This window comes from Scylla paramamosain, chromosome 20 (genome assembly GCF_035594125.1).
Source record: "Scylla paramamosain isolate STU-SP2022 chromosome 20, ASM3559412v1, whole genome shotgun sequence".
NCBI classification, from domain to species: Eukaryota; Metazoa; Arthropoda; class Malacostraca; order Decapoda; family Portunidae; genus Scylla; species Scylla paramamosain.
Window position 1 is genome coordinate 16071328 of NC_087170.1, and position 12667 is coordinate 16083994.

General features: G+C 45.2%; 1 protein-coding gene across 1 annotated transcript; it reads left to right on the forward strand.

The window, feature by feature from the left end:
• Positions 1-11856: 11856 nt before the first annotated feature.
• On the forward strand, positions 11857-12291 carry LOC135110117 (involucrin-like). The gene has a single exon (XM_064022073.1). The coding sequence runs from the start codon at positions 11857-11859 to the stop codon at positions 12289-12291; it is 435 nt and encodes a 144-aa protein (XP_063878143.1).
• The last annotated feature ends 376 nt before the right edge of the window (positions 12292-12667 follow it).

Consider the following 12667-nt stretch of genomic DNA (forward strand, 5'->3'; position numbering starts at 1 on the left):
AAAATGAGAAAAGGCAAAGGTGAAAAGTTTGTTTCGTTCGTAATAAATAACAAAAACATTACTACTACTACTACTACTACTACTACTACTACTACTACTACTAGCACTACAATAATTCGAATAGTTTTAATAATTCATCCATGATATTCCTTCTCTCTCTCTCTCTCTCTCTCTCTCTCTCTCTCTCTCTCTCTCTCTCTCTCTCTCTCTCTCTCTCTCTCTCTCAACAGGTGAGTGGGAAGAAGATAGCATGGGAAATCAAGTCAGTCACTCACTTCGCGGCATTTCCTGTAACAATAAGAAATTTGTGCAAAATCATGAGAACAGTGATTGCAGAGGAGGAGGAGGAGGAGGAGGAGGAGGAGGAGGAGGAGGAGGAGGAGAGTGGTAGTGGATCAATTTTGTTATATTTCTTGAGGTTTTGAGAACTTTTAACGTTGTGAGAGTGGTGGTGATGGTGGTGATGGTGGTGGTGATGGTGATGGTGGTGGTGGTGACAATAATAATCATGGAGATAGTTTATAGTCCATCATTATATATGTTTATCTCATCTTTTTTTCCTTCCTGCTCTAAAAAAAAAGAAAAAAAAAGTCACACACAGCATTAAACATAAATATTTTGATAGATAAAGAGAACAAACACACACAAACATATGATCAGAGAGAGAGAGAGAGAGAGAGAGAGAGAGAGAGAGAGAGAGAGAGAGAGAGAGAGAGAGAGAGAGAATATTAATGACACCTCCATATCAATAACATCAATAACATTTAAAAACAATATCTCATCAGAAATGGAATGACAAGAGGTGCAGAGAGTGAAAGTGTGAATAACGAGAAAGAAGAAACAAGTAGGTACGCCTATTAAAAGTAATTAAACTCTTTCATATAAATTGCTTTTCCTTTTCCTTTTAGTTGATCACTATCATTATCACCATCACTGTCATTTGCTTTCATTTTCATCTTCCGGCATTATCATTAGATTTTTTTTGTTCTCTTTATCGTTCAAATTTTCGTCTTCCTCTTTCTCTCCTTGCTTTTCTTCCTCATCCAAATCCTCTTCTTCCTTTTCCTCATTGTTGCTATTCTTGTTACATCTTGTTTTTCTTTTTTTCTTTCTTCCTTTTCCTTTCTTCTTCCTCTATTGTTTTTTTTATTTCTCTACCTCCTTTTTTTTTTACAGTTCCTAATGGAAAGTATAAATAGAAGGTTCCAAATATGTTAGAATAAAAAGTGGTGTGTGTGTGTGTGTGTGTGTGTGTGTGTGTGTGTGTGTGTGTGTGTGTTTATGTGTGTGAGCGAAAGTGGAGTTGGGGAGCTTCCACGTGGGTTTCAAAGGTGTGTTGCTGTTCATCCTGTTAAGTTTGTCTCGTTAAACACTAAACACTAAAAATCACTGACCTGCTTGATCCGTTTAGCCATTCATGCGTGTCTTTTTAGGATTTCGATCTTGTTTATTTTTTTTAGTGTGTGTTTTTGTGTTCTTAATTCGTAATAGTATTGTGACAACTCTAACCTAGCGTAAAAATGCACATAAACGCTCTCTCTCTCTCTCTCTCTCTCTCTCTCTCTCTCTCTCTCTCTCTCTCTCTCTCTCTCTCTCTCTCTCACAGGATGGTAAACAACAGAATTTATATGGTAACATTAACTACTCTTGTATGATTAGTACTATTAATATGAACATCCACAGTACTATTATTACAACGAGAGAGAGAGAGAGAGAGAGAGAGAGAGAGAGAGAGAGAGAGAGAGAGAGAGAGAGAGAGAGAGAGAGAGAGAGAGAGAGAGAGAACTTGACCAACATCACATTTGCTAGTCTCGTGACACACTCAAGGTCAGCGGGCCTCACCTGAGCGGCGGCCACGCTGCCTGCCCACTCAAGGCAGTTCCCGCAGGCACTCTTTGGGTAATTGCGTCAAAGTAATTGGTCATCGCTGAGGTAACACATGACGGCAGCTGCTGTTGTAATTCATAGGTACTTGAGGTTTTAATTACTTATGGTATTGATTGTTATATTAGTTGTTTATATTTATTATGATGTCAGTAAGTTATGATATTAATTATGTATTTCAATTACTTTTGATATCAATTACTTACGATAGTAATTACTTGTGACATCACTCGCTTTGATTATGAATATACAAAAGGATATAGATTATTATTAATATTAATTATCTATAACATCAACTACTTACATTAAATATTATGTCCTCAATAATATGAATCACTATTGATATTCACTACCTTTGATATTAACTGATCTTACCCATCAAGACAACTGGAAAAAAAGCAGCTAAATTTTGAGGTCCTTAGCAATACTGTTTTATAACCACGCTGGAATTTCCTTATCTTCTATCTAAATTTGTTTTTTTTTTGCTGTTCTTTACCAGACAGTTTTGACACAAACACTTGCAAGTTTCAAACACTTAATTCTTTGTTTTCTACTTACATATTTTTTTCCCCTATTCCCTACCGGACAATTCTCCCACAATTACCTACAGCTTTTTAGACACTTAATTCTTGTATCACTCTATTAACTAGTTCTGTGGGAGGTGGAAGTAACAGGTTTTGAACGGAGATTACGGGAGATTGTATCTTGCATCGCCTGGCTTATGAAGCATTATAAGTTCTTGATCAATTCATTTACTTATTTTCCCTCTATACTCATTTACTTGCTCTCTCCTCTGAACACAAAGGATGGTGATTGCAGTGGTTGGGTTAATAAATTGAATAAAGTCACACTGTTAACTCTAGAAGTGATGAGGTGAAATCTATGGTCGATGGTGATTTAAGGGAAGAAAGTAAGAAAGTGAGACAGTGATGAATTGAGATTGACTGGAGAAAGAGAGAGAGAGAGAGAGAGAGAGAGAGAGAGAGAGAGAGAGAGAGAGAGAGAGAGAGAGAGAGAGAGAGAGAGAGAATCCTATTTCATGTCACTTTTTTTACCCTCTCTCTCTCTCTCTCTCTCTCTCTCTCTCTCTCTCTCTCTCTCTCTCTCTCTCTCTCTCTCTCTCTCAAGTCTTTGTACACCCACAGCTTTTATGAACTTTCTCTTACACCACCACCACCACCACCACCACCACCACACATGATAAAAAAGTAAGAACAAGAATGATGATAAAAATACTCATGGAAAATGCAGCAAAGTGAAGATACATAGAACAAAACACAATGATTAAACAGAATATGTAAAAGAAGCAGCATGTATTAAAATATTGAACCTTTCACACACACACACACACACACACACACACACACACACACATTGCAGTAATTAACATTCATTTCAGGACCATACACACAAACCCATAGACAAATATGCTAATTTGGAATAAAAAAAAATAAATAACGAGCTGCACATATTCCTGCAAAAAATACAAATAAAGTAATTAAAAACAGGTCAGATAGATAACTGATAAATAATAAGGTTACTGGAACTGAAGTTTAGGAAAAATTAAATACTACTACTATAACTAACAAGAATACTACTACTACTACTACTACTACTGCTACTACTACTACTACTACTACTACTACTACTACTACTACTACTACTAATAAGAAGAATAAGAACAAGAAGAAAAGTAACAACAACAACAACAACAGCAACAACAATAACAACGACATTCACGAAGGTTCACATTTAAAAAGCTTCAATTCGTGATTCACTCATCGGACTGAAGCAATACAGACAGAAAGAGAGAGAGAGACCGATGATTCGCCTGTAAAGACAATGACAGATGAACTTCACTTTTGCTTTACACTCATTGCTTTTACGACATTAGAAGGGAAAATTTATGCATGAAAACCATAATGCATAAAAGGTGACTCCTGTGTGTGTGTGTGTGTGTGTGTGTGTTGCAAAATTCACTTAATCACTCAAGTGCCTTACTGTGTGACTGAAAACTGCGTGACTGTCCCCCCTCTCCCCCTTCCCTCCCAATTTCCCTCCCTCTTTCCCAAATTCTCACCTTCCCTCCCTCTCACCTTAATGAGAGACACACCTGGGTGACCTCCGCCAGGTAAGGAACACTCCATTACCCCATTCTTCTCTCACCCATATTGCGACCCATTTCTCTGCCTGTGCGTGTCTGTCTGTCTGTCTGTCTGTCTGTCTGAACTGTAACTGTGATGAAACAGGCTGCATCTGAAATTAGTATTGTCATTAAATCTACGTATGTATGAATGTATGTGTGTATATGTGTGTGTGTGTGTGTGTGTGTGTGTGTGTGTGTGTGTGTGTGTGTGTGTGTGTGTGTGTGTGTGTGTTGTAAGAATGTTCTATCACTTCACTTCTCTCGTGTGGCAACATTTGAATAAGAAAATTAAATGATAAATGCCTCTACTACCATTACTACTACTACTGCTACTACTATTATTGCTACTATTACTAGTTTTACCACAACTAATGAGGTGAAACGAGATGATACAGGGAAAAAAAGAAAAGTAGTGAAAAGATTTCTTCGTGACGCATCCCTTCTGAGAACGTGCGTGAAGGTACGGTAATGGAGTAAGTGGAGGAGGAGGAGGAGGAGCGAGAAAAAATGAGGATGAAAGCGAGAAAAACCAGATCATGAGAACATGAACAAGTGGACACACACACACACACACACACACACACACACACACACACACACACACACACACACACACACACACATAGAGACAGACGGAGGAGACAGAAAGAAGATGGAGGGGGAAGGAATGAAAGAAGGGAAGAAGGAAAGCGTGAGTTCTTAGCGTGAATAAATCCTGGTCACGTGGTCATCGTATATAATGGCCTGACAAAGGAGGTAGAGGAGACACAACGGCGGTGGCCCGGAGGAGGGAAGGAAGGGCAGGAAGACGCGATGAGAGACGAGATAAGTCCTTAGGAGATGCTGACGAGGAAGCCGCGAGCAAGTTTACTTGAAGACGTCTGGTGAAGGAGGCGCAGAAGGAGAAAAGTTTATTTCTCGCACAGGTGAAGAAGAAAGAGAAGAAAAGTTTATCTCTTGCACAGGTGAAGAGGGACGAAAGTTTATCTCTTGCACAGATGAAGAAGTAGCAGAAGTGGAAGAGAAATTTACCTCTTGTCCAGGTGAACGGGGAGCAACAGTAGGAGGAAAGTAAATCTAGAGACTAGGTGAAGAAGAAAATTTTACTTGAATTCTCCAGGTGAATGAACAGAAACAGTATTTTACAATGAAGAGCAGTGGCAGCAAGTGATACTAGGAACAGGAGCAAAGAAAAGAATTACTGAAAAAAAACAGAAGGCAATACAAAGGAAGAACAAGCATCAGTAGCGGACCTTTGTAGTGTTGGCTGTGATAAACTACACGCTATCTGATCTGAAGCAAGAGACGCAGGAGTGTAGTAAAGGCGAAGGCTCATCCCCACCCACTACAAAATCAGCAAGTTGGAGGAAGAAGTCGGCAAGCAGGTCACAAGACAAGGGAAAAAAAGAAGAAGAAAAAAAAAGAAAGAAAAAGAAGAACGTAGATAAAAAAAAATATCAAGAGATCAAAGGGTATAAGATAGTACAAAGAAGCACAGCACCATTTAAACCACCCAAAGAAAACGGATAAAAAGAAACAAAACAGAAATAGAAAACCAGAAGAGCAACAGATAAGATCACGCAGTGCCAGAAGAGGTCAAAAGCGGTCAAAGGAGGTCAAGGTGTGCTGATAAGACTGACCACCGCAAGCCCTGAGGAGCCACTGGGTGAGGTTCTTCAGGCTCTATGTGTCTGTGTCTCGAGGGACGTGTGTTGAAGTGACCAGCAGCGATTCACCAACATGCCTGACAACTCCACCATGGTTAGTACTTTCTCTCTCTCTCTCTCTCTCTCTCTCTCTCTCTCTCTCTCTCTCTCTCTCTCTCTCTGGTATGTCCCGCAGTATCTTCTCTTACTAATACAGATCCCGTTGCTCAGACTCACGAATCATTAAGCAGTAAGTGATGTGTTAAATGGATGTTCTTTCCCTCCCACATCTGCCCTTATAAACCCTTTTTAAACTCTGCGTGTATGTATTAATATGCCTTTCTTATTCACACACACACACACACACACACACACACACACACACACACACACACACACACACACACACACACACACACACACACACACACACACACGTGGTTGTTTAGTTGATTTATTGACAGAAAATGCTTAAAAAAACTAGTATCAATTTGCAAAGAAAGTTGTTATTTGTTTAAAGCACCTGATCGAACTTAGCCTAACCAATCCTAACATTATGTAACCTATGCACACTTAATCTAACTTAATCTAACCTAGCGTAACATAATCTAAACACATATAATCTTAATCTATCCTAAATTAACCAAATTAACCTAGCCAAACCTAACCATACCTAATCTAACGTAATTTAATCTAACGTAACCTAATCTAACTGAATACAACCTAACTTAACCTAACCTAACAAGTCTCTTAAAATATCGTCTTGCCTGAGCTCGAGCATTCACATCATTGACCTTCCACGACCCTAACCTGAATGCTTTTTTTTTTTTTTTTTTTAATGAAGGCGCGTTCAAGACGACCCTGTAGAAAAAGGAGGAAAAGAAAGACTCATCATCATATTAGAAGACAATGAAAGTGATTGCATAAAAACTAAAAAGAAAAACTAGTAAGACTGGCATACGATATGAATTTCTACTTTTATTTTTTTTTCTGATTTTATCGATAAGCGAAAGAAATTATATGCACTCTCTCTCTCTCTCTCTCTCTCTCTCTCTCTCTCTCTCTCTCTCTCTCTCTCTCTCTCTCTCTCTCTCTCTCTCTCTCTCTCTCTCTCTCTCTCGTCATGACTCTCTCACTCAGCCACAATGGACAAAATGCCATGCAAATTTTTCGTTTTCTTTCGTCAATCTCTCATTCTGTCGCTGTACAAAGGTGATGAGAGAATCACTTTACTTTCCCGTCACCGTCACGCTGCGCCTCACTCACGCTCATCCCGACGTCACGCGTGAGAGAGAGAGAGAGAGAGAGAGAGAGAGAGAGAGAGAGAGAGAGAGAGAGAGAGAGAGAGAGAGAGAGAGAGAGAGAGAGAGAGAGAGAGAGAGAGAGATTATTAGAAAGGTATGAGAAAAAATTACATATGTATATATGATGATGTACTCGTACACACGCACAGTCTCTCTCTCTCTCTCTCTCTCTCTCTCTCTCTCTCACGCACACACACACATACACACACATGCACTTGCAATCTATCTTACGTAATTACACATTCAAATTAGAGTCATTATCACAAACATAATCATTGTCACTGTTCCCATTACTATCATCACCACTATCATTGTTTTCACCATCATCACCTGCAGTTCTCCGTCACAACCTGTAAGATCTTGAAGGACTCAAATATGGAGAATGAAAATATTCCCAATACTCTCACTTCTCTCCCATTTTTGGAGAATGGCACCTTTACAAACTGGCCACTTTATGGAATAGAACCTTCAATGTCTTTTTTTTTTCGTCTCATTTATCTATTTTCAGCTCTCCTTGGCCAGAGTTCCTCCTAGGGTATTTTTTTTTCCTGTCCTTTGTTTATTTACTACTATTATTATTATTTTTTTTTTTGCTGTCCTTAGCCAAAATTCCTTGCATAAAAATAAATCAGCGTAGACAAAAGGTGTGACTTTTGGTCTGCTGTGAGGCGAGGACCACGCTTCGCCAGGAACACTTGTCCCCGCGGTGCTGGGTGTGGTGAAGGGACGTGAACCGAGACATGTCAAGGCAGGGATATTTTTTCTTTTTTTTTTTTTTGCTTTCTTCTTACAAAATAATAATGAGAGGGAGAGAAGAAGAGATACGGAGAGGAAAGGAGAGAGAGGTCACCATTGTCATTCTTACTACTACTACTACTACTACTACTACTACTACTACTACTACACCATTAGCCAAGTCTTCTAACAGATCACTAACATCATGCATTTGTCCTCAAACAGGGTCATCACCTGGTACTGCTGGTGCTGGCGTGCTGCCTGGCTTCCCACGCCGCCCCAACAAGAGGAGGAGGAGGAAGAAGAGGAGGAGGAGGAGGAGGAGGAGAAGGAGGAGGAGATGGTGGTGGTGGTGATGTTAGCTCTATAGACAAGAGAGAAATTATTGCTAATGAAGGCAAGCAGAGCTCTTATACTTGGTATGACACAAGCAGTAGCTATGCTGGCGGTGGCGGTGGCGCTGGTGGTAGTGATAATGGTGGAAAATTAACCAAGTATGGACCTCCACATGCCATAAATCTTGGCTATTGTACTGGATGTGCACCATCAAGTGGAGGAGGAGGAAGCTACAGTGCACCATCAGGTGGAGGAGGAGGTGGAGAAGGTGAAAGCTACAGTGCACCGTCAAGTGGAAGAGGTGGAGGAGGAGGTGGAAGCTACAGTGAATCATCAGGTAGAGGAGAAGATGGAGGAGGTGGACGCTATAGTGCACCATCAGATGGAGGAGGTGGAAGCTACAGTGCACTGTCTGGTGGAGGAGGTGGAAGCTACAGTGCACCATCAGATGGAGGAGCAAAAGGAGGAGGAGGAGGGAGCTACAGTGCACCATCAGGTGGAGGAGAAGGAGGAGGAGGAGCAAGCTACAGTGCACCATCAGGTGGAGGAGAAGGAGGAGGAGGAAAAAGCTACAGTGCACCATCAGGTGGAAAAGGAGGTGGAAACTACAATGCACCACCAGGTGGAGGAGGTAGAGGCTACAGTGCACTATCAGGTGGAGGAGGAGGAGCAAGCTACAGTGCACCATCAGGTGGAGGAGGAGGTGGAGGAGGTGGAAGCTACAATGCACCATCAGGTGGAGGAGGTGGAGGCTACAGTGCACCATCAGGTGGAGGAGGTGGAGGAGGTGGAAGCTATAACGCACCATCAAATGGAGGAGGAAGTGTAAGAGGTGGAAGCTTCAGTGCACCATCAAGTGGAGGAGGAGGAGGAGGTGGAGGAGGTGGAAGCTACAATGCACCATCAAATGCAGAAGGTGGAGGAGGTGGAAGCTATAGTGCACTATCAAGTGGAGGAGGAGGTGAAGGAGGTGGAAGCTACAATGCACCATCAGGTGGAGGAGATGGAGGCTACAGTGCAACATCAGGTGGAGGAGGAGGTGGAGGAGGTGGAAGCTACAACGCACCATCAGGTGGAGGAGGTGAAAGCTACAATGCACCATCAGGTGGAGGAGATGGAGGCTACAGAGCACCATCAGGTGGAGGAGGTGGAGAAAGTGGAAGCTACAATGCACCATCAGGTGGAGGAGGTGGAGGCTACAGTGCACCATCAGGTGGAGGAGGTGGAGGCTACAGTGCACCATCCGGTGGAGGAGGTGGAAGCTACAGTGCACCATCAAGTGGAGCAGGTGGAAGCTACAATGCACCATCAGGTGGAGGAGGTGGAGGAGGTGGAAGCTACAGCGCACCATCAGGTGGAGGAGGTGGAAGCTACAGTGCACCATCAGGTGGAGGAGGAGATGGAGGAGGTGGAAGCTACAATGCACCATCAGGTGGAGGAGATGGAAGCTACAGCACACCATCAGGTGGAGGAGGTGGAAGCTACAGTGCACCATCAAATGGAGGAGAAGGTGGAGGAAGTGGAAGCTACACTGCACTATCGAGTGGAGGAAGTGTAGAAGGTGGAAGCTACAGTGTACCATCAGGTGGGGGAAGTGGGAGCTACAGTGCACCATCAGGTGGGGGAGGAGGTGGAGGAGGTGGAAGCTACAGTGCACCATTAGGTGGAGGAGGTGGAGGAGGTGGAAGCTACAGTGTACCATCAGGTGAGGGAGGAAATGGAGGAGGTGGAAGCTACAGTGCACCATCAGGTGGAGGAGGTGGAGAAGGAGAAGGTGGTGGAGGTGGAAGCTACAGTGTACCATCAGATGGGGGAGGTGGGAGCTACAGTGCACCATCAGGTGGGGGAGGAAGTGGAGGAGGTGGAAGCTACAGTGCACCATCAGGTGGAAGAGGTGGTGGAGGAGGAAGTGGAGGAGATGGAAGCTACAGTGTACCATCAGGTGGAAGAGGTAGTGGAGAAGGAAGTCGAGGAGATGGAAGCTACAGTGTACCATCAAGCGGAGGAGGTGGAAGCTACAGTGCACCATCAGGTGGAGGAGGTGGAAGCTACAGTGTACCATCAGGTGGAGGAGATGAAGGAGGTGGAAGCTACAGTGCACCATCAAGTGGAGAAGGTGGAAGCTACAGTACACTATTAAGTGGAGGAGGTGGAAGCTACATTGCACCATTGGGTGGAGGAAGTAAAGGAGGAGGTGGAAGCTACATTGCACTGTCAAGTGGGGGAGGTGGAGGAAGTGGAAGCTACAGTGCACCGTCAAGTGAAGGAGGTGGAAGTTACAGTGCACCATCAAATGGAGGAAGTGGAGGTGGAGGAGGAGGAGGAGGAGGAGGAGGTGGAAGCTACAGTGCGCCATCAGGTGGAGGAAGTGGAAGCTACAGTGCACCATCGAGTGGAGGAAGTGGAATAAGTGGAAGCTACAGTGCACCATCAGATGGAGAAAGCGGAAGAGGAGGTGGAAGCTACAGTGCACCACCAGGTGGAGGAGGTGGAAGCTACAGTGCACCATCAGATGGAGGAAGTGGAGGAGGTGGAAGCTACAGTGCACCATCAGGTGGAGGAAGTGGAGGAGGTGGAGGCTACAGTGCACATTCAGGTGGAGAAAGTGGAGAAGGTGGAAGCTACAGTGCACCATCAGGTGGAGGAAGAGGAGGAGGTGGAGGCTACAGTGGACCATCAGGTGGAGGAAGTGGAGGAGGTGGAAGCTACAGTGGACCATCAGGTGGAGGAAGTGGAGGAGGTGGAGGCTACAGTGCACCTTCAGGTGGAGGAAGTGGAGGAGGTGGAAGCTACAGTGATCCATCAGGTGGAGGAAGTGGAGGAGGTGGAAGCTATAGTGCACCATCATTTGGAGGAAGTGGAGGAGGTGGAAGCTACAATGCACCATCAGGTGGAGGAGGTGGAGGCTACAGTGCACCATCAGGTGGAGGAGGAGGAGGAGGAGGAGGAGGAGGAGGAGGAGGAGGTGGAGGAGGTGGAAGCTACAATGCACTACCAGGTGGAGGAGGTGGAGGAGGAGGTGGAGAAGGTGGAAGCTACAGTGCGCCATCAGGTGAAGGAAGTGGAGGTGGAAGCTACAATGCACCATCAGGTGGAGGAGGTGGAGGCAACAGTGCATCATCAGGTGGAGGAAGTGGAGGAGGTGGAAGCTACAGTGCACCATCAGGTGGAGAAAGTGGAGGAATTGGAAGCTACAATGCACCATCAGGTGGAGGAAGTGGAGGTTACGGTGCACCATCAGGTGGAGGAGGAGGTGGAGGAGGTGGAAGCTATAATGCACCATCAAGTAGAGGAGGAGGTGGAGGAGGTGGAAGCTACAATGCACCATCAAGTGCAGGAGGTGGAGGCTACAGTGCACCATTAGGTGGAGGAGGTGGAGGCTACAGTGCACCATCAGGTGGAGGAGGAGGTGGAGGAGGTGGAAGCTACAATGCACCATCAGGTGGAGGAGGTGGAAGCTACAGTGCACCATCAGGTGGAGGAGGAGGAGGTGGAGGAGGTGGAAGCTACAATGCACCATCAGGTGGAGGAGGTGGAAGCTACAGTGCACCATCAGGTGGAGGAGGAGGAGGTGGAGGAGGTGGAAGCTACAATGCACCATCAGGTGGAGGAGGTGGAAGCTACAGTGCACCATCAGGTGGAGGAGGAGGAGGAGGTGGAGGAGGTGGAAGCTACAATGCACCATCAGGTGGACGAGGTGGAAGCTACAATGCACCATCAGGTGGAGGAGGTGGAAGCTACAGTGCACCATCAAGTGGAGGAGGTGGAGGAGGTGGAAGCTACAGTGTACCATTAAGTGGAGGAAATGGAGGAGGTGGAAGCTACAGTGCACCATCAGGTGGAGGAAGTGGAGGCTACAGAGCACCATCAGGTGGAGCAGGAGGTGGAGGAGGTGCAAGCTACAGTGCGCCATCAGGTGGGGGAGGTGCAAGCTACAGTGCACCATCAGGTGGAGGAGGTGGAAGCTACAGTGGATCATCAAGTGGAGGAGGTGGAAGCTACAGTGGACCATCAAGTGGAGGAGGAGGTGGAGGCTACAATGCACCATCAGGTGGAGAAGGAGGAGGAGGAGGAGGAGGTTATAGTGCACCACCAAGTGGAGGAGGTGGAAAAAGAGGTGAAAGCTTCAGAGCACCATCAGGTGGAGGAGGTGGAAGTTACAATGCACCATCAAGTGGAGGAGGTGGAAGCTACAGTGCACCATCAGGTGGAGGAAGAGGAGGAGGAGGGGTTGGGGTAGGAGATGGAAGCTACAGTGCAGCATCAAAAGGAGGAGGAGGAGGAGGAGGAGGAGGAGGAGGAGGAGGAGGAAGAGGAGCGAGTGGAGGCTACAGTGCACCATCAGGTGGAGGAAGTGGTGGAGGAGATGGAGGCTACAGTGCACCATCAGGTGGAGGAGGTGGTGGAGGTGGAGGCTACAGTGCACCATCAGGTGAAGGGGGAGGAGGAGGAGGAGGAGGAGGAGGAGGAGGAGGAGGAGGAGGAAGCTACAGAGCACCATCAGGTGGAGAAGGTGGAAAATCAAATAAAAGGCCATTTACTGGAGGTAAAGGAGGAGACAGAAAAGGAGGAAGAGGAGGAGTAGGAGGAGTAGCTGGAGGTTACAGTATTAATTT